At 40.6% G+C, this 23,032-nt stretch overlaps 1 protein-coding gene across 6 annotated transcripts in view; it reads right to left on the reverse strand.

Moving 5' to 3' along the window:
* Nucleotides 1–23,032, reverse strand: part of Fam193a (family with sequence similarity 193 member A) — a 120,595-nt gene that overhangs the window by 61,135 nt on the left and 36,428 nt on the right. For 4 of the 6 annotated variants that reach the window (XR_007980217.1, XR_007980215.1, XR_007980214.1 and 1 more), the window contains exons 2-5: nucleotides 12,777–13,019; nucleotides 5,749–5,781; nucleotides 2,800–2,957; nucleotides 2,025–2,192 (exon numbers count right to left, since the gene is read on the reverse strand). Coding sequence is in view for 1 of the 6 variants with exons in the window: in XM_052198961.1 (XP_052054921.1) it covers nucleotides 2,025–2,192; nucleotides 2,800–2,957; nucleotides 5,749–5,781; nucleotides 12,777–13,019 (602 nt within the window). In the remaining 5 variants the exon portion in view is untranslated. The remainder of the gene's footprint in view (nucleotides 1–2,024; nucleotides 2,193–2,799; nucleotides 2,958–5,748; nucleotides 5,782–12,776; nucleotides 13,020–23,032) is intronic. The other 2 variants (XR_007980216.1, XR_007980218.1) reach the window with 2 other exon arrangements.

Below are 23,032 nucleotides of genomic sequence, written 5' to 3' on the forward strand. Positions count from 1 at the left end.
ATAAATAACTTGGGACCAAGGTGTATGTAGAGACTTTATGCCTCTGGGAAAACCAGGTCTTGGGGGCCCACACTTAATATTACAATAGATAACAAAACACCAAACCTCAACAAGTACATCCAAAATAATGGGCTTTTTCAAGTCAATGAAAAGCCCTATCTCAAGGCAATCAGGAGGCAAGCAAAAGAGAACGATCCCCTGGCCTTTCCGAACACATATACACCTGAATACTCATGAGCATTTAACAAACACAAACTCTTAGACAAAGGAAGACCCATGGACATCTCCTTATAGCTTTTTTCAGTACTGTGAAATTAGAAACATTTTGATTCTTTGTCCATTTCCACATTTTATAAATTTAAGGAAGAAACTATATGATACTTTTGAGAACAGATCTTTTAATTTATAATTTTTGATGAGTATGTGAATTTTGTTTGCATATATATGTGTACCACATGAATGTCTGGTGCCCCCAAAAAAGGGTGCTGGTCCCTGAACCTGCAGATATAAACAGATATGAGCAAGTCCTTTGCAAGAGCAGCCAGTGCTTCTAATCACTGAGCAAGCTCTCTCCAGCCCATGCAAACAGACTTATGTGAAAAAAACAATGCAAGCAGTTCATCACTCAATCATTCAAAGTGTTGGCAGGTGCTACTCTACCTGGACAAAACTTGTGCTGACAGGATTCTAAAGCATCACAGATGTAGCACGAAGGATCTGAGATGTTATGGGTTTCATATGTCACTAACTAGGAAATTTCTCCTTAAAAAGGCATTTACAACCTGGAACTAAGTAGGTAACAGGTGAAATCTGGAACACAATGCTTTGGAAATCAATGCCCCTGCTTCTTTGGCATAACTGATGCCAAATGTAACTTCATAAGATGCTGAAGTGTATAATTAAAACATGAGAAAAAAATGAGAATTGATCCATGAAATATCCAGCTCAGATGTTTTTACTTTTATTTGGAACATTTCAAAAATCAGGAAAAGATGGCACACTTAAGCAGAAGTGATGCCCACCTCACTTTCTGTCAGTCACTGGGCACAGGGAACCTGCCAAAGAACAGATGCTGGGTAGAAAACACTCCTATGAGAACTGCTGCTGTGCACCTCACAAGCTGTTCAATCTCAAGAGTGCTTCAGTGGACAGGAGTACTCTGCCTCCCCCCCAGCCCCCCACCCCCGAGTTACAAATGCAAAAGTGCTTATAAAAATATCCAATATTGGCCGGGCAGTGGTGGCACATGCATTTAATCCCAGCACTTGGGAGGGAGAGGCAAGCGGATTTCTGAGGTCAAGGCCAGCTTGGTCTACAGAGTGAGTTCCAGGACATCCAGGGCTACACAGAGAAACCCTGTCTTGAAAAACAAAAACAGAGCCGGGTGGTGATGGTGCACGCCTTTAATCCCAGCACTTGGGAGGCAGAGACAGGTAGATTTCTGAGTTGGAGGCCAGCCTGGTCTACAGAGTGAGTTCCAGGACAGCCAGAGCTACACAGAGAAAGCCTGTCTCAAAAAAAACGAAAACAAAAACAATCCAATATCAACTGGCATAGCAAGAACTCTGGCATGTTGGTTGTGCTAATATAACACATACCACATGTCTTAATACATGACATTCCATTTAGAAACAGGAGAGCTCAGTCAGGTGCAGTGGCATACCCCTGAATTGCAGCACTCAGAGGGACTATATAATAACTAATTCCCAGACAGACAGGGCTATACAGAAAACCGTTTCAAAATCAAACAAACAGGGAGGGAGGGAGGGAGGGAGGGAGGGAGGGAGGGGAGGGGAGAGGAGGGGAGAGGAGGGGAAAGGAAGGGAAGGGAGGGAGGGAGGGATGAAGGGGGAGAGAAGGAGGGAAGAAAGAGGAGAACCTACAACTTTTTACCCAGAAGTCTCCTATTTGCCAGTTATCTGCTGAAGACCTGAGCTGCAGCAAGAACTCAACAGTCTAGCTGAACTTCACTTAGGACAGGGCAGGGATTAGATGGGGCTGTAACATGAAGGGGCAACCTGTACCTATCCACAAGCTCCTTCACTCCCTCTTTGTCGGGAACCAGAGACTGGTCCTGATCTTCTGCCAGCGGTGTCCCTGCCTGGCGGTATATGCATCGGACCATGTAGCGGACTTCTGACCAGTAGTTCTGCAGTTGCTGTGGTTCCCGGTCTGTCTCTGCTGAGATGTCTCTGTGACAACATAGGAATCAACAGAGTTAAGGGAGGTAGTCTACCGAAATTCCCACTAGGTACTCAACTCCACACTCTGACCCCATATGACAACCAGAGCCCGTGCTTTCTACTCTTTGGTGCCTTGCTCCAGGCCAGGGGTACAGCCTTTTGCTATCACCTCCTAACCTCTTCCTTCAACTCCATCACAAGCTCCTCTTCCATACCCATTTTTTAGGCTCGCCTTAGACTCATTTTTCTTTTCAAATTAATATCCTTTTTCTTTCTATATATCCATGACTGCACTGGAACTTATATGTAGATTGCTCTGCCTGTCAAGTGCTACAATTATAACATGAGACAAGAGTTGACATTTCTTTAAATTTTAAGAGTTCTTCCATTTTGCGCTTTATATGGCCCAGCTTACTAGTGTTTAGTCTCTGAAGGGCAATAATTTTGTCTTTTTGTATAGTTTTTTCCCCTCATAATAGGAAAGTCATGTCCTATTCTTAAGGATATATCGAACAGATATTAATTATTTGTCAAAAGAACCCCACGTCCCAGACAAGCACAACATATTCTTACATACCCTATAATCCTAGCATAAGCAGCACAACACAATACATACCTGCGTTCACTGCAGGCCTCACATGAACAGGCATCTGAGGGCGTGGTGCCTAGCCCTGATGAGGTCATGGTCTGTGTGCCTAGGGCCAGCCTCCCAGCACCACTGGTCTCAGGCTGGGAGCCCCCAAGTGATGAGTGAAGGAGAAAATCTTGGCCCTGCTTTAAAAATAGAATACAACAGACCAGTTATGTTTACGACATCAATTGTCTACTGACTTCTAGAGGCAGATATGACTTTTAACCCAGCACTTAGGAGGCAGAGGCAGATAGATCTCTCAGAGTTGGAGACCAGCCTGATCTACATACAGAGTTCTAGGATAGCCCAAACTACATAGACCCTGACTTAAAACAAAAATGCCTACTAGAAAAATGTTATAACTGAAATCTATATAGCAAACTTTTGGGGGAGCTGAAAAGGGGCTATCAGGTGCCAGAGTCTAGTGCATAGCAGCACAGGCTGGCCTGGAACTCGTTATGCAGCCTGCATTTTCTTGCTTCAGTGTATAGCACACTGGATAGGCAGGCAATAAACTCCAGGTTTTATCTGATAATCAATAATGTTCTCATTTCCAATGGTTTTTACCATCACATGACAACATCCAATAGATTTTATTTGAAGGGAGGGAGGGAGGGAGGAAAACACTGAGGATAGGCTTCCTGAATGGAAAGAGCCAGATGTGAGAAATGTTTCCTATACTTCTGTTCCCTATAGGATACACACACACACCACCTAAAGGCTACTGCTGGACAAGAAACAGATAACTCAAGGTTAATGTGCTTCAAAGGTTTGGCATATGGACACTAGTATCAGACTCTGAAATGGAAGAACACAAGAACCCAAGAGCTTCCTGCCTAAGAAATACAGTAGAGAATTGTACTGTCACTACCACATGGGAGAAGGAGCAGTTATCAGCAAAGAACCCACACAAATAGGTGTTGAACAATGAGAAGGTCCAGTTAAGCATCCTAGAAGTTCAGAGAAAATAAGTACCTAGTATTGGTCAGACAATAAGCCTACAAGTATTCCTGCTACTGTGACCCAGCTATACACGTAATGTAGAGCAAGCACCTTTTAACCAAAAAAGCCATAGACAGCCTGACAAGAACCTACACCCTAAATGTTTCCTTGGGCCTCCTCCCCTGCTCTGGAATAGAGAAGTAGGAGGACATGAAACACAGCCTCTACCACAGTTATTCCTCTCCTCTCTTTTACAGATGACTGCCCATCATCCTTGCCCAGAGATGAGTGGGCAGACAATGCTTTTTCTGGTGATAACAATCACCAGATATTCTCAACAGCAGCAGACTTAATGTACAAGGCTGACTATTCTCTGCCAGCTCATGCCCACATCAAACTAGCACATCCCCAACCTGCCACTCAGTGTAAGTCTGTCACCTCTCACCTGGTGACTGCCAGGCTCTCTACTGGCCTCCACTTGCTCTTACCCACTCTCAAACAGCAGCCAAAGAGAGTCCATGAGCTCCCCTGCCTAAAATCTGTTCATTTCTGTATTACTTTGGAATACATTCCTTGCTTTTTATCAAAGCCTTCCAACTTGTCTGGGACAAAGTTCTGTTTCTGTGTCACTGTACTTATTCTTCTGTCTATAGTGCTCACCCAATAACCTTGGCATGCCTTCTGATGGCCTGATGAAGTTCTATAACACAGGTCGCAGACAAAAAGATCCCCTACCCAGACACAACAAGCAAGCCATTTTTGGTGGTTTTGTTAATTTATTCATATTTTTACCTCAGTTCAATATCCAACTTTGCCACACTCTATGATGAATAGACATATGTCAACTGTGTAAGTAACAGGTCAAATGTTCAAAGTGTGGGCAGAGGATGGTAGAAGAACACTGAAGGGACCTCAAAGTTCCCTGCATATTTCCTCCCTTACTCATAATACCAAGCATCTTTGTCATTAAAGAAATAGAGACTGGAAGATATGCTCTCTCCAGGGAAGTAAATTTTGCTAACACCCAACTGGGCCTGTAGCACTGAGGAACCTCTATTCTTCAATGGGTCATAACAACATCCTCTCCAAATTGATTTCTTCAGTTCCACAGCTTTGATCACTCTTGTCAGTTACCATTATGTTGTTCAGGGATCACCTCAAAGATCTGAGTATCTGATGATCTCCTGACACTGTTTAGTTTCTCCCTATGTTAAGATTTACTATTTATTGATGGCGTGCCTGACTGCTGGCCAAGTTCTGCTTGGTACACCAACCATGGTTAATTAATCTCTTTTCTTACTAAGTGCTATCTGAAATCTTGATTCTTACTTTCTGGAGTTTTTATCTTTAACGCTGCAACAGAAAGTGGGTACGCCTGCTCATATCATGCACAAATACCTACAGTGACAGCTGGCACATCAACCACAACTAAAGTGACATTTTCCAGTGATAAACGATAAATAAGATAACAGTAACTACATGTTAAATCCCTGAATGTGGTAGTTTATAGTACTTATTTAGGCTGAAACTCAGGTCATTATATTCTGTTCAAACTGGACACAATTTTTCAAAATATGATGATTATTTTCTATTCAGTAGGCAATGTGAAATTTGCAACAACCGGCTTCCTAGTCCCTTCAAAGATGCATGGTAAGCTTCCATCACCATAGATTACTGCTTCTGCCACCCTATCTTCTCCACGACAATAAACTGTACGTTCAAGCTGCAGACCCAAATAAACCTCTGACCTCAAGCTGTTTCCATCAGGCACTTTATTAACACGATGAACAAGAAAAGCAGGATCATTTCTATGATAAACCTGACTCTGATTCATAGGCTTCAGAGCTGGTTTATGTAAGGAATGTACAAGAGTTTGGAGGTTTGGGCTAGATAAGCCTTCCAATGCATTCTGATGCGGTTTAGGCAATCAAACTGCCAACAAAATGAGGATAGCAAGGGCCAAGAGGAACAAGTGAGATAAGCAGAACCTACCTCTCCTTGGGGTGATGGCAGGTTTAAGTGATGCTAAAAAAGAAAAACAAAAAAACCACAATTAGTCTCTCTGACTCAATCTTGAAGGTAAGAATGTAAGCTCTCAGCTATTATTCCAGCACCCTGCTTTCCCATCTGCCGCGACACAGATCATGGACTATCACTGAAACGGCTATGTCAAGAGGAAAACATAAATTCAATAAAGCAAATTCTGAAACAGCAAAACTTCATCTTGGCAAAAAAAAGACCAAAACCAAGCCAACAGCTGGCCTAATGCTGCATGAGTGAAGGTCAAGATTATCATTTTCTCCCAGTTGAAAAAGTTCTTTCCCTTTCAGAATCTGATTTTTTGACGTCAACTTGCCCTAAGTAACTTTGGGGCAAATTTAAAAATGAAAATAGCCGGGCACTGGTGGCACACGCCTGTAACCCAGCACTTGGGAGGCAGAGGCAGGTGGATTTCTGAGTTCGAGGCCAACCCAGTCTACAGAGTGAGTTCCAGGACAGCCAGAGCTACACAGAGAAATCCTGTCTTGGAAAAGAAAAGAAAAGAAAACAGGGAGGGGGAGGGGGGAGGGGGGAGGGGAGGGGAGAGGGGAGGGGAGGGGGAGAGGGAGAGGGAGAGGGAGAGGAGAGAAGGGAAAAGAAAAGAAAAGAAAAGAAAAGAAAAGAAAAGAGATTTATGTGTTCCTCTTCTACTTTATAAACAACATATAGCATCCTCAAGGAGATGATAGATAGATAGATAGATAGATAGATAGATAGATAGAAAGAACTTTAGTGCTCATACTAAAGATTATGAATTCTGACAAAAGGGAAAAGGCTTAGTCAGTAAACTGCTTGTTATAATAAGCATCAGATCCTGAGTTCTATCCCATACAATGCCCCCACAACATAAAAAGCCAAGAGCAGTGGTACATGCTGTAATCCTATTACTGGAGCTGCAGTGATAGGAAAGAGTACATTGGGATGGACTGACCAAATCTAGGCAAATGAGTGAGCTTCAGGTTCTATGAGAGACCCTGAGGTTTTGAGTAAATTATTATGTGAAATACACAGATCATACATTATTTTTAAAAAGGTCTCAAAAAGTAAACTATCAAAAAGTAAAGGGAAGAGCAACTAGAAAAGACAAAGTCAATCTATGACCTCTATATGCATGAACGTATGTATACACACAAAAGTCTAAGGAAAAGAAACTCACATTAATCATAATCTTAATTTGTGCCTACCTCTTTAGTCTCTGTCCCTTTTATTTCACCATGTTTATATTTTTACTACAGTATGAGTTATAAAATTCTAAAATATTTTTAAGCTTCTTCCAAGAGTGTTTCATTACTGTATTTCAGTTCTTTCCTACTAACTTACCCTTTTTTGTTTCTTTCCTATATATATAGTGCCAAAAAGCTAATGTACGTCCACTCTCTGGTATAGGTACTTCAAATATTTTAGTAAAGGTATTCAGTCATTACAAACAACATACAAGCAGAGAACACAATGGTTAAGGGCATGGGCTGTGAAACAAAAATACTGTGGTTTGGAACCTGACAATGCCTCATCTTAACTGTTTGATCCTAGAAAACTAACTTTCCTAGCCTAATTTTTTTACACAGCACTGGCTGAAGCTGTGCCTTCAGACTGTACAGACAGCCAGTAAGCTACAATATATTATTAGTTTTTTTCAAGACATCTTTGGAGTGTTCAAAACAGCTACTGCTGGTGTAAGGCCAGTCCAGCTATCTGACAATCCTTTTGTTCAAGGTAGGTAGGGTAGTATGGAAGAGCCCAGCAGCTGAGTGTAGGAAGTCAAACATCAACCAAGTTTGCTTACAGTCTGAGAGTGATGGCATATGCCTTTAATTCTAGCACTCAGGAGACAGAGGCAGGTGGATCTCAGAGTTAAAAGGCCAGTCTGTTCTACATAATGAGTTCCAAGATAGCCAGACTTAGAACTACATAGAAAGACCCTGTCTCAAACAGACAGACACAGACACACACAGACACACACACACAAAGGTTGCTTACTACAATTCTATTTATTTTAATATTCATGTATTTATATTATTATTTTGAGAATGGATTTTACTATGTAACTGTGGTTGGCTTAGAACTATTATTTAGACCAGGATGGCCTTAAACTCAGAGAGCTGCCTGCTTCTTCCTCTCAAGCACTGGGTTTAAAGACATGTGCCATCATACCCAGCTACAAATACAATTCTAAAGAATTTATTATTAGTAATAACAGTGATTTAAAAGAATTTTTAGAAAGAATAAATGTTTAAGGATTTTTATTGGAGGGGGTGAGTAGAAGAGAACTCTTAATCACTAAATCATCTTGTAGTCTGATGAAGCCTAGGGTACTTAAAACCCATGAAAAGGTCACTAGCATATTTTTTTCATGCACTTCAATCAAAAGAGGAACCAGCATACAGAAGACAACTTAGAGAGAAAGAGAGCTCCAAAACATGCAAATTTTGCCATTCTGATCACTCAAATATTTTTGCTTATGAAAACATAATATTCAATTTTACAGGCAATCAAGCTGGTTTTTTTTTTTTTTTTGGTTTTTTTGTTTGTTTGTTTGATTTGGTTTGGTTTTTTGGATTTGGTTTTTTTCCGAGACAGGGTTTCTCTGTGTGGTCCTGGCTGTCCTGGAACTCACTCTGTAGACCAGGCTGGCCTCAAACTCAGAAATCTACCTGCCTCTGCCTCTGCCTCCCAGAGTGCTGGGATTATAGGCATGCGCCACCACCGCCCGGCTCAAGCTGTTTTTATAAATACTTTATACCTCAGGAACTCCTTCCATCCATCTACAGAGAAAAGTATTTATTACTGTGATCCAAAAGAAAAATCTTTAACAGCAAAATTTGGAAGCTCAAATGTATTATATTCATATAGGTGACTGGTACACAGCAACAAAGCTCAATTACAATGAATGAATAAATACTATATGGTTATGGTTATAAATTTTAAACATTTGGAAAAAAAATCAAACTACAGTGTCTAGATTTAGATGTTTCAGTGCTATTACTAACAGAGGCCAGAAGGTGATCAACAGCTTGGCAGGAAGGCAATCCTAAGCGTTAGAGCCACAACAGGACCTAAGCTGAGGGGCAGCTCTTAATTTCTCTGTGCTAAGAGTCAATACCAAACACATCCACAACCACAGGAAGCAACTATGCCTAACTCACCAGTAAGAACAAACCTAGAAAATCCAAATAAGCCTGCCCACCCAACTACCTCCCTCCCTCCCTTCTTTCCTTTTATGAGACAAAGCCTTACTAGGGTCTAGCTAGACTGGACTTCATTATATAGACCAGGTTGGTCTCCAACTCGGCTACTAGGCTGTCTCAAGACAGATGGTATTAAAGGTGTATACTACCACACCCCAAAAATCTACCTTTCTATTGAGTGCATAACGAGAAAACATAAAACACTACCTAGAGATAGAACAAAGGATATAGGAAGGAGGGGAGAAGCCAAGAAGAGGGAAGAAAAGTTATAAATCAGCATGAAAAGTCACCCTTAAGGAAGGTGCCTCCATGAGGCTTCCGCACAATAATGAAAAAAAAATGTATAAGTAACTTCAACAGGCTCAGTCAGTATACATTATGAAATCATATTTATTTAAAAAACAAAAAAAAAACCCAACAATACACAGAGAATAAGAGATTTTAAGTGCTCTCACCCAGATATTATAGATTAAGCACACATACAAAAATCAAGACTGGAGAATGGTTTGGTACACAGCTCAGAAACAGCTGTAGTAATGGATACACACAGAGCCTTCTACCCAGGTCAGACACATATGCAACATTTATAAAACTCAACCATGGGTCAGAATTAGCAAGTGCTGCTAACTGAATGCAGAATAACTAATATATACCATAATTTCTAGCCATACACATCACAATAAAATCAACACAGCAAGAGAAGAGCAGAAAGCTCAGCTGGCCCAATGCCCAGGCTGGAGACAGTAATAGACAGCACACTTTAAAATGTGCAAGAGGGCTGCACCTGTGAGATGGCTCAGTGAGTAAAAGAACTTGCTGCCAAGCCTGACAACCTGAGTTCAATTGTTAGAATCCACATGGCAAACCAACTCCTATAAGCTGTTCTCAGACCACGGCATGAGTCCAACACATACACACATACATACAATAAATTTAAAAAATGTAGTAAAAAAAAAATGTTAAAGTTGCCTTTTGAGCACATGCCTTTAATCCCAGCACTTGGGAGACAAAGACAAGAAGATCTCTAAATTCAAGGCTAATCTGGTCTACAGAGTAAGTTCCAAGACAGCCAGGACTACAAAGAGAAGTAAGTAACAAATAAATAAGTAAGTAAGTAAATAAATAAATCTTTTAGCTTTCTGGGCACAATATACACAAAACATGAATGGGCTAGAAATGAGTGGCTACAGAAGAAATGCTATCTGGAATGTGCTGCCTATTCATGACTGTCATCTTGACTGCATTTCAAACCAACTAAAACACAAACTGTTGGGCACTCCTATGAGGAACTTTCTTAATCAGATCATTTGAAGTAGGAAGACCAACCTTAAATATCTTGCCCCTACTCTCAATGGCTCATTCATTATACATCCTGACACCATGTAGAACAAAACTGGGAACTTTAAAAAAAAAAAAGAAGGAGGAGGAAGAGGAAGAGGAAGAGGAAGAGGAAGAGGAAGAGGAAGAAGAAGAAGAAGAAGAAGAAGAAGAAGAAGAAGAAGAAGAAGAAGAAGAAGAAGAAGAAGAAGAAAAATACATAGAGAATAAGAGATTTTAAGTGATGTGTTCCTTTAGCAGTAATAGAACCAATTTATTCAGGATTCCAGCACTAACTGAAGATCAGTAGCTCTCCAGGAATTCTCTAGGACTATAGCAACAAACTTAGACTGGAGACATTCACCCTGTGGGTAGAACAACTAGTGGGCTTCTCAACCTCTCCAGTGTGAGGCAAGGTATTGTTTGGTACCCCCAGAATGAGTAAATATAAGGATTCAGCCTCCCAAAGTCACTGACGGGTAACAGCATCGGACATGTGCTCTCTAGTCACTGCCTGGTATTTAACCAAACAGAGTGGGGGGAACATAAGCAAGAATGATAGTAAAGGAAGAAATGAAAATGCCAGTTCCACATAAATTCTCCGCAAAACAAAGACACAACTCATTTTATGAACTCTAAAGGACACTACATGTCAGGAGGGCTGGAAAAAGATAACCTCCCCTGTTGTGGATTGCTATTTGTATGTTCTGCTCCCTCACCCTCTTGTGGGAGCCACCGATGCCAGAGTAGTGCAGCAACTTGGAGAAAGGACATCCAGGTAGACTTGGTACAAAAACATGGTAGTTTTCCCAAAGCAATACAAATATGGAAACCCAAAAGCCTACGAATGCACATGCATGTGTATATAAGTGCATGCACGCGTGCACACAAACACACACACACAATTTTAAAAGGAGAAAAATATATATAATGGGGAAGGGAGAATATGAAAAGGGATACCTGCACAGGTGGATTGGGAAGGGCTCATGAGGCTTTTATCTATCCCTGAAGAGCTATCTATTATTAATGTTTCTGGGATGGGGTATCATTTTCTTCAGTGGTAAAGCCACTGTTAAGTAACCTATGCTCCGATAAATAAGCCCCACTTCCAACACTCATGCCAATAACCCTAATCAAAACCCTGGTTCACAGAAAGGAAAAAAACAAAACAAAACATGAAGAAAAAAAAAAAAACATGAAAGTGGGAGGGCACTTGTGAAGGTTTTTGGAGCAAGAGGGAAAGAATAAGGGAAGGTAACTGGAGGAAGGTGAAATGATCAAAATTTAATATATACTTCTATGAAACTGAAAGAAAAAAATCTGAAAAGAAACTTTCAGACTAATTATGCTCTAATTATTATCTTTGGTGAAGCGATTACAGGAGCTTTTCTTATTCCTTTGCTTGTTCATTCATGCAAATGAGTACCAGATACATCAGGTCAACTGCTCTTGGTTAAAACATACACAAAAATAACTGTGTTAATGGAGTTTACTCTCCAGTAAAGAAGACACATCGTGTAAGTGAAGTATTAAGTCAGAGATAGAGCTAGGGAAGAAAGACAAAACAGGAAACAGGGCTTGTGGGAAGGGGCTGAGAGAAACACTAAATTCTAGTCTGATCAGCACTGAAACCCCAGACTTAGTTACTAAAACTTTGCCACCTACAATGGCATTGAAGGGGGGGGGGGGGTGTCTTCGGCCAGCTGAATGGCCAAAGATGAAGAGGCCTAGGCCTTGGAGGTGGAAAGCCATTCATACTACAGACAAATCCTTCTCAAAACTCCACTGGGACTAATCTAAAAACAGAAGGCAGGAATGGTTGCCTGTTACTGGCCACAAGAACAAGAGATCAGAAGAGAAGTCACTCAGAAAACAACTTCTTGCATTCAGCGGTCAAAAGAAAAGAAGAAAAATAAAATAATAAAAAAGACGAGAAGAGCCTTGAATATGGGTATGGTTGAAAAAGCCATCTCCTAGAACACAAATAGAGATAAGAAAGCCTAATGGGAACAGCGGTCGCTAAGACTAAACTATGCCAAAGCGTAGATCAAGCCTAATAGTCTCCGGTAAGGGAAGGTCTGGAATCAAGGAGTGAAGGTCAGGCTTCCAAAGTGCCTTACAGAAATTATTTTCAGATATTTACCAGTACTCGGGACTATCTAGAACTAAACACATGAATGTCTAACTGGCTTTTCAGGAAACTTTATGACTAAAGAAACCCTGAGGTCAGAAGAAAAAGCCAAAATGCACCAAACTAGTGACCAGCTTGCTGATTGTGCAAATAAGGAAGTAGATGTTCTCCACCTAGTGCTGGTGTGGCCAGCAAAGGCCAGGAGAGACATCCCTGCTGGCACCAGTCAAAAGATAATGTGGAAGGAAGTGTTCTGATGACAGATGGAAATCCCTTCCTTCCATTGTCAGTTAGCCCACCACCCACAAGAGAGAAGCAAGAAGCCCACTGAAGCTGCAGCCACTCACCGGCTGGTCAAGACCGCTGTGCCTCTCTTCCTTCTCCACAGTCCTCCGGCAGTCTGGGCATACCCACAGCGGCAGGTGCAGCACGCTGTTGCCCTTGGGAGCCATGGAAAGGGCCAATTTGCTCGCAGTCTTAACTCCACTCTCTAAGAATGAAGAGTCTTTCCGTTCACTTCTGCATAGAAGACAATAATCCCCAGCGGGGTAGGGTGGTGTCCTATGATTCATGCCAAAACTAAAAGGAGTCTGGAACAGAAAAAAAATTCTATGTTCAAAACCTGAGCCAGGAAGCCAAGATTATTAAATACACATATATATTATACATATGTATATTTATATAGAAAAATATTAACTAGAAAACATATGAAGCTGAACCTCATACTCTAGAAACTGATGATATTTCAAATAAAATAAGAACATCATTAAGAAGCACTTCGCCTTTCACCTAGACTTTTGCATTACTTTGGCTAGGAAAACCCACCAGGATCTTCAGATCTCAACTAGGCATGAAACATCATACCAGATGCATTTACATACAAGGTCTTGTACCAAGGAAGCAGCTCTGGCTTAAAAGTATCTCTGAAGAAGGCCATCCCAGGTTGAAACTCAAGAAAACAATCTCATGGCAGCTGCATACCCAGGACCCAAATTCCCAAACATATTGCTGAATTCACAGCCTAATTTCAACAGGTGCTTTTTCTAAACTATGGGGTAAATGTAGGAAGAGAGGCCTAAAGCAAAAGATCCTCTGGAAAAAGCTAAGGGTCATAGGTTTGGAAACAGATAAAGTACCAAGACCACCAAGTAGGGATAAGACTAACTCAAAGCAGATAACTAAAATGGGTTCTCCTATAGCATTACTGTCCACTCACTGAGGGATGCCTGCAGTATTGGGGCAACCCCAGAAAGCAGGTGTGACCTTGCAGGAGCTGGCTGCACCCAGCCTTTGCTGATTCAGCACCCAGCAAAGGAAGACAGGAGACCCCTCTTCAGCATCTCCTATCACAGCCATCAGACGAGAAGGAAGAACATCTCATTCCTCTCTAGTGTTCAGCTATCTTTGCCAAACCAGCTCTTCAGATCTTCCCTTACTCTCATGTCTCTCCTTAGACTATCATTGACATTCAACCAGACTATGAATGTGCACTAACACACACAACTGATCAGCAACAACCAGAGCTACCAAGTGGGCCCCAGGCTACACAGAGGTACTAGGGATAAAATCTGGGACTGAATAAATAACTAATGAGTGAGGGAAAGTCTTTCACATTTATATATTCTGATAATGGCTGAAACAGTATGAGCCCATTATACCCATAAAGTCATCTCAGTGTGTGACAGGGTGAGGAGCGTCCCCAGTATAGCCTATAAACTCTTCTGCCCAGATCCCCACCAAAGAACAAACAAATGAGCAAAACAGCACAAGAGTATTCATCTTTTTCCATACAAAGAATCCTGGGATGTCAACATCATGAGAATTTCAAAACTCACCTCACTTAAGACTGTCTTTTTCTTGTCACAGACAGAATAACCACAACCATCAGAACAGTCAGTGGTCATAGGTTATACATGCATATGCTGGGCACAAGTGTACCTACCAAAAGCCAGGCCAGAAATGTAATCAAATATGACATCCAAAACTGACAAAAGACACCCACTCATTCACCACCAAATACATGGGTCCAAAAGTACTTTAAGATTTCAGCTTTATTCAGATTCTAGGATATTTGAATATATATTAAAATAATTTTGGGATGGGCCCAAAATTTATGACTATGAAAATTTTCAGTTTCAGATGAACCTTACACAGAAGCCAGTGTCACTTCATAAATATTTTAAGTGCATCAGCACTGTGTCTGTAACCACTACATGGGATCTAGTGATGGATCTTTCTCTATTAGTCTCATGTTGATACCTGACATGGTTTGAACTTGGTAGTATTTCAAATCTTGGACTTTTTGGATCAGAGATGCTCAACCTGTACTCACTAGGCACCAAGGCACAGTAGTAAGTTTTTACTTATTCACTGTCTAGAAGAGTTTACCAAAGCAAAAACAGCTCATCAGAGCTTAGACTACTAGCTGCAATCCTAACACTCTGAGACTAAGGCAGAAATGTTCTAGGCCAGCCTGGGCTAGATCCTTTCTTAAAAACAAACAAATGGACAAATAAAAAAATTGTTAGTAAAAAATATATCTTAGGAGCAATTGATAGAGTGCTGGTGCTGGAAGAATGTTCCTTCATTCAGATTACAATGAAGGCCTCCGTCAGGAAAATACTTGCAGAGATGTTACCTGTACTTAACTGTAGGAGAACAAGCACAAAGAGAACAGGAGCTGAAGAAAGAAGAGCTAGGGAGAGCACCAGCCCCAGGCTGCAGAAAAGCTGATGATGATGATGATGATGATGATGATGGTGGTGATGATGGTGATGATGGTGATGATGGTGATGATGAGCCAGAAGTGAGGCCTGAGACAAGATGGGTCAGGAACAGCTCTAAAAAAGACACATCTCTACACATTTGAAATTTCTACTCTGAGCCATCTTTTAGGAGAGACTAGAATAAAATGCAAAGAACAGAGGCCCTGTTCTTCTAAAGGGCATTGAACAGGTAGGCTCAGAGCCACAGGCTGTGGGTTCTTAGCCTTTGTTTTTGTTTTTGAGATGGTATCTTTCTGTATTACTCAGACTGGCCTCAAAATCCTGGGCTCTGTCAATCCCCCTACCTTAGTCTCCCAAGTAGCTGAGATTACAGGTTTGAACTACTAAATAATGTAGAAATAAAACAAAGCAGAGACCTAAAGAAAACTACTTGTAGACCTGAAAGAGAAACAAAGCATGCTGAAAGAGCACACACATCTGAATATGCTTATGCTAGCACAAACATAGGCAAGGATCTAAAGCTTCTCTAGCGGGTGGGCATAGTCAGAAAGGACATGTCACTCAACTTCTGGTTCTCACACAAGAGAAAGCATGACCCCATATCCATCTTAAATTTTTTTTTTTACTGTATGAAAATAAACTCGTGGTGCATGCCTTTAATCCCAGCACTTGGGAGGCAGAGGCAGGCGAATTTCTGAGTTTGAGACTAGCCTGGTCTACAGAGTGAGTTCCAGGACAGCCAGGGCTATACAGAGAAACCCTGTCTCGAAAAATAACCAAAAAAGAAAATAAACTCTATAGACAATGACATAGAAATGTTGCTACAGGCAGTTCTGCGTAAAGAAGAGGTAGCTTATACTTGTAATAACAATAGAGAACAAGGTAGGATCCATAGGAGTCTAAAGAGTCAATGACTAAATACAATAGGAGAATCCCAAGTGACAGGATAGGTTAGGCCAGTATAAAGAGCCAAAGGTCAGCGACAGCTAATGTAAAGTTTGTATTCCAGAGTAAGACACTCTGGAAGATGGAATTCAGTTGCATATATAATTGGGCACCATGAGTATAAATGATTGGAAAGCCACAGATCTAAGGACTAAGGAGATGGCTCAATGTATAAGCACTTGTTATTCAAGTACATAGACCGGAATATGGATCCCCAGAAATCCATGCAAATATTGGGTGGATGTGGTGGCACACCTGTAATTCCATGAAGACAGAAACAGGGGATCTGGATTTGACTGAAAGACCCTGCACCAACAACAAATAAGGTAGAGCAGCTACTGAGAATGATTCCTGACATCCAGTTTGACTTCCACATGCACATGTGTATCCACACACAAGTATCCACAAACATAAATATGTATATCTCTCCTTGTGCTTGAGTATATACATTAATCTTCTGTGGTCCAGTATCCAAATCTTGGACCCAGCTTGAAGTTTGTAAGTCTGATTCTTAAAAAGAATTAGCTTTTGATTCTATGAGTTTCTGTAGCAAGTTTCTGTTTTATTACTGTTATATATATATGCTATTTTCATTTTCTAGTAATTTCAAATATAAATGACTACATTTTCTACTTTGCTAAGGTGGAAACTTAGATCATTAAAGTTCTTCCTCTTAAATAATCCAAGTTGTTAGTCATATATATTTCCATCTGTGCTCTAATTTTGCTATTCTTAACCAATTTTGATGTTTTTAACTCTCATTTAATTTATAATAATTTTAAATTTCACCTTTTGTGTTCGCTTTCATTTTTCCTGGATTGGATCTTTCTATGTAGACCAGGTTGGCCTCAAACACACAAAGATCCACTCACCTACCTTTGCCTCCTGAGTGCTGAGATTAAAAACATATACCACCACACCTGGCCAAATTTCACTTTTGATTTCCTCTTTAACACATACTTTGTTAATGTTCTTTTGTTAAGTTTCTTAATTTTGGGGCACTCTATATATCTACTACTGAGTTCTAATATAATTCAGCTATCAAAAAAGAGCCTGAAGTGTACATTTCTGGTTGTGTCATGTGACTCAGACTTATGTGATGTCTTGCTGAAGTAGACTCGTGATCTTTTGCTGAATCAAGACTCTTCAGGGCACGTAATGTTTGGAAAGAGTGTAAGTAGGTCTCAACAGACAGTGATAGCACACCTGCATTGCTTGTTGCTGATCTTCACTTCCTTGAAAGAAGCATGGCAGAGAACTTCTCCTCGTGTTCCTACTGGTTCTGGTCATTCCCAACGACTTGTACCAATTCTGTGGAGGCCTGGCTGTTTCTGCTGGATCATGTCAGTGGTGCTGATTAGTGTTTGGTGACACTTTGACCTGGACTGTTGGTATCCTGACAATGGAGATTGGAATATCCCCAAAGAACTACTTCTAAACAGGTCCACATTCCCTTGTCCTATTTACCATCTTTCCTCCCCTACCTTTGGACAGTAGGGCTCGAAGGGGGAATCAAAGGCTTTGAGAATCCTTATTAAAGTAGGTTGGAATAGTCTAAGCCTATAAGAGCCTTAATATAATTTTAAATCTTATACACTTAACTAATGAGTTTTCCAGTGATACAGAACATAGTTCATATTGGTGGATGTTCACTATATAAATATCTTCCCAAATGAGCGTGGCAAACTATGAAAGCTTAGGAAAGGCTACATCAACATATGTACCCCATCCACACTAATCCTTAGATCTCTTTCCCCCACTTCACCTCCAAATGCACAGGGCCAGCTCACACTGCATATAATCATAACAGCTACTACTTCAAATCCCTCCTGGGACTCGGTTTTCTAAAATAGATGAATCCTCAGCAAGGCAATACAAGACATATGAGACCCTCAGATAGTTGGAATACCCCTTTAACAGTTAATTACCTGGTTAAAATTGACAGTTCCACATTTCTATTCCATAGTTTCTATTGACTATGGCTTTCACTTTGCTTAAAAATAAAATTTTAACATTTATTTATATGTGCATGGGTGTACCACATGTATGTCATAGTATGTGTGTAAGCCACCATGTGGTTGCTGGGAATTGAACTTAGGACCTCTGTTCGCTCCACCCCAGTTTGCTTCAGCCATTGTTCGCTTCAGCCCTGCTCCAGCACCGATTGCTCTGGCCCAAAGATTTATTTATTATTATATGTAAGTACACTGGTAGCTGTCTTCAGACACACCAGAAGAGGGCGTCAGATCTCATTACCGATAGCTGTGAGCCACCATGTGGTTGCTGGGATTTAAAATCAGGACCTTCATAAGAGCAGTCAGTGCTCTTAACTGCTGAACCATCTCTCCAGCTCACTCCTCACTTTAATACATGCTTCCAGTAGCTAATTACTACAACTTTATATAGACACATTTATCATAATACAAAGTATGCTTTGCCTGTCTATCTTCTCACTGGACATTCAGTGTTTTTAGAACTGTAAAGAACCCTAGCCCCACTGAAGGGACTAACATGTACAGTAATATCAGAATGTATAGTCTTGCCTTACAGTTTACCTCATGTTATGCATACCTGCCTGCACCTTACTCACTTTTGTCCCCAGAACTCAAGCACAAGTCGTTTCTTCGAGCAAGAGGTACTGCTTAGGAAATAATTACTAAAATGAAACTGAATCATCCCATACTTTAAAAAAAAAAAAAAAAAAAAAAAAAAAAAAACCAACCAGGTAACAGAATCAAGAATTTAGCTACAAAATTAGTTTAAAAACTTAAAAAGTTTTATAACAGACCATTTCTGCTATAAATGCAATTTTATAAAATACACAGCAATTTATAGATTTCAAGGTTGCTCTGGAAACTCAATATAATTTACTTAATACTGATTATTGATTTAAAATGTATTATTTTAGCACCCATTTTTCTTTTTGTGTGTTGTTTTATTTTTAAGACAATGTCTCACAGAGCTAAGATTGGCTTTGAACACCTCATCCTCCTCTGCTTCCTGAATATCAGGATAATAGACACATGCCATCATCCCTGGTTTCCCTCTCTCCCTCTCTTTTGAAGTACCAGTAATCAAACCCAGAACCTGACACATTAACTAGGCAAATGCTCAACCCTCTTTCTTTCCTTATCTTCCTTCCTTCCTTCTTTCCTTCTTCCTCCCATCCCTTCGTCTAGGTATCCTTCGCTGTCCTGGAACTATGTAGTTCACAAAAATCAACCTAGCTCCCAATTCTGGGTTTAAATGCACCAACCCCTTTTAAAATAAGGTCTCACTAAGTTGTCCTGGCTGGCTCACCCTTCCAAGCAGCTAGGATTTATATAGCTTTTATAGCTAGAATGAGTACTTAAAAAAAGTTTCTATGTATGTAATTGTTACTAACATTTGGTTCCCTCTATACATGTAACTACTTCATTTGAAGTCTCTTACTGTTTGACCTGATTGAATTTATCCAGAAGAAAATCATCTCAGTATCCTTGGGACAGGTACAGTACCATTTATTTATTTATTTGTTTGTTTGGTTGGTTGGTTGGTTTTTCGAGACAGGGCTTCCCTGTATAGCCCTGGCTGTCCTGGAACTCACTCTGTAGACCTGGCCTCGAACTCAGAAATTTGCCTGTCTCTGCCTCCCAAGTGCGTGCACCACCACTGCCCGGCCAATACCTCTACTCTTATTATCTGATAGCACAGCAAACATCTGAAAATATTTCGGGTTTCTGCTGCCTGGAAAACCTGCAAGTTGCAAGTCACCCACGGGCACTACTTTCACCACCATCACTGTGATCTCCTGGTCAGGACATCCACATCAGAGGCTAATCCATGTTCTCTGAAAACGGTGACCACAGACAGAACTTGGTGGGTGAAAAACTTTATGGTCCATAGATTCAAAATGCAAGAAGATCCAGGAACTTTCATCACAGGGAACAAGTAACTACTAAGGCTCTAAGCATGCAGGAGTACCTGGGAAGGAAGGCAGTAGAGCAAGTAGCCTGGGAGTTCCCACATCAAGACACTTGAAGGAGAACAGAAACATGAGTGCACTGCAGACTCCTAAATAAAGGGCATGTAAAGGGCTAACATGCTGTTTAGGAAACTATTTGGGACTGTGTTTCCCAAAGTCCCAGCCCACTCATCTTCTTTTACCTGCTCTTCTCTGGCCACTACCAACCAACTACCTCCTCACCAGGTATGTGTCAGTCACATCCCCATCATGACCCAAAGACTCTTCTCCCCCCAACTTTTAAAAGGCATAAGCTTTCCCTTCTTTCCTTTAGAACACAAACATGCTGTTCCTATCTCATCTTCCTTTAAAAAAAAAAAAGATTTGTATAACTTTAAATGTGTATTGTGTGTGGGCATGTGCATGTAGCTACAGATGCCCAAAGAGGCCAGAGGCATCTGATAACTCTAGAGCTTGTTCCAGGTTAGCTATGATTGATCTGACATGGGTATCGACTTGGGTCCTCTTAACTACTGAGCCATCTCTTCAGGCCCCTCATCCTCATCTTGACTGCATTTTCATATTACTACATGTAAACAATGTCCAACAGTCCAGAGATGTTTACCCCACCTCCAAAAGAAGCCACTTAATCTCTTCTATAAAAACGCACAAGTATCACTAAAAAATCCAGAATACTACCAAATACTAGTAAACATGCAAAATGGCACAGCCATTTGAAAAGACAGTTTTGAAGTCTTACAAAATAAACCCAACTGTAACCACTAGATCCAACAACTATGTTCTTTAGTACTTATAAAATAAACTGAAAGCTGGTCGGTGGTGGCGCATGCCTGTAATCCCAGCACTCTGGGAGGCAGAGGCAGGTGGATTTCTGAGTTGGAGGCCAGCCTGGTCTACAGAGTGAGTCCCAGGACAGCCAGGGCTACACAGAGAAACCCTGTATCGAAAAAAAAAAAAAAACAACCCAAATCCAAAATAACCCCCCCCAAAAAAACAACAAAACAAAACAAAACCAAAAACAAAAAAACAAAACAAAAACAAAAACACCAACCTCCCCCAAAAACACACACACACACAAAAAAAAAACCCTAAAGTTTACATATACATGAAAACCCATGCAGATTGTGTGTGTGTGTGTGTGTGTGTATGGGGTATGGATAGTACTTTGCCTGCCCCATGTATATTGCCTCCATTCACATATATTCACAACAGCTTTCATAACTGCTAAAATCTGAAACAATCAAAATGTAATTCCTCAAGTAAATGAACACAAAAATTGGCTCCACATGAAGAAATAAGCTATCAAGTCATGAAAAAGACAGAATTGTAAATATATATTACTAAGCTAAAACAAAAAATTCATCTGAAAGGCTGCATACCACATAATCCCAACTACAGGACAGGTGAGTGTGTGCCAGGGACTCTGGGGAGGGAAGAGACTGGCTTCCTACTTTCTACTCACTCTGCAAGAGCCTAAAAACAGTATATTTAAAAAAACGCTTCTCATACAGCCGGGCCGTGATGGCTCATGCCTTTAATCCCAGCACTTGGGAGGCAGAGGCAGGCGGATTTCTGAATTCAAGGGCCAGCCTGGTCTACAGAGTGAGTTCCAGGACAGCCAGGGCTACACAGAGAAACACTGTCTCGAAAAAAACAAAACAAAACAAAAAGCAAATAAAAAACAATGCTTCTCTGTTCCGAACTGCTTGGACAACTGTATTCATTGCACATATATATATGTATTGCACATATGTATATATATATACATAATGAAAAACTAAAATCAGGACTGCAAAGATGGTTTAGCTATTAAAGAGCTTTTATAGAGAACCTAGATTCAACTCTTGGTACCCACCACATGACGTCTCACAATCATAAATAACTCCAGTCTCAGGGAATCAAGAGCCTTCTGGCTTCTGTGGGCAACAGGCAATGCATGTGGTACACAGACAAACATGCTGACAAATATTCATATATGTAAACAATTTTTAAATTAAAATTGCATCTTACTAATTTTTAAAGTAGACTTTGCTAGAAAGAAGAAACATCCATACAAATTCACCTATAATAAGTAATGTTTGACTGGGAGGTGGTGGCGCACGCCTGTAATCCCAGTACTCTGGGAGGCAGAGGCAGGCGGATTTCTGAGTTCGAGGCCAGGCTGGTCTACAGAGTGAGTTCCAGGACAGCCAGGACTACACAGAGAAACCCTGTCTCGAAAAAAACAAAAAAACAAAAAAACAAAAAAAAGTAATGTTTGGCTCAATGGAATTAACCAGTGACAAAGAGATCTAGAAACGGGCTGGGATGGCCATGGATGGCATCAATAATGTCCTATGTGAGTGTTTAAATGGCATTCTCTACAGAAGCTTCCTACAGTCAGATAACCCAAGAACTTCTTGATCTTCTCCCCCAATACTTACTCAGTGATTGTATGAATAAACAGAAACTGAAGCAAGAATGAAAAACAGCTGAAAAGATGGCTCAGAGGTTAAGACTGCTCTCCCAGAGGTCCTGAGTTCAGTTCCCAGAAACTATATGGTGGCTCACAATCATCTGTAAAGGGATCTGATGCCCTCTTCTGGTGTGTCTGAAGACAGCTACAGTATACTCATATACATAAAATAATTTTTTAAAATCTTAAAAAAAAAAAAAAAAGAAAGAAAAGAAAAGAAAAACAGAATGGCTCAACAACATAACATGCATACCAATCGAGGAGCTGACCCTGTTACTGCTGATAGCTCATCTGTACAGTATCTAGGGAAGGCAAACAGGATGACTGTACTGAACCCTTTCATCATGGTAGGAATGGCAATTTGTTCTCTCTAGGAGAGAAATGTTTTTGTTTAGTTTGGTTTGGTTTTGGTTTTTCAAGACAGGGTAGCTAGCTTTGTAGACCAGGCTGGCCTAGGATGCAGAAAAAAAAACGGTGTGTGCCACCACACCCAGCTGAGAAATAATTGTCAAC

This window comes from Apodemus sylvaticus, chromosome 11, assembly GCF_947179515.1.
Source record: "Apodemus sylvaticus chromosome 11, mApoSyl1.1, whole genome shotgun sequence".
In the NCBI taxonomy this organism is placed as follows: domain Eukaryota; kingdom Metazoa; phylum Chordata; class Mammalia; order Rodentia; family Muridae; genus Apodemus; species Apodemus sylvaticus.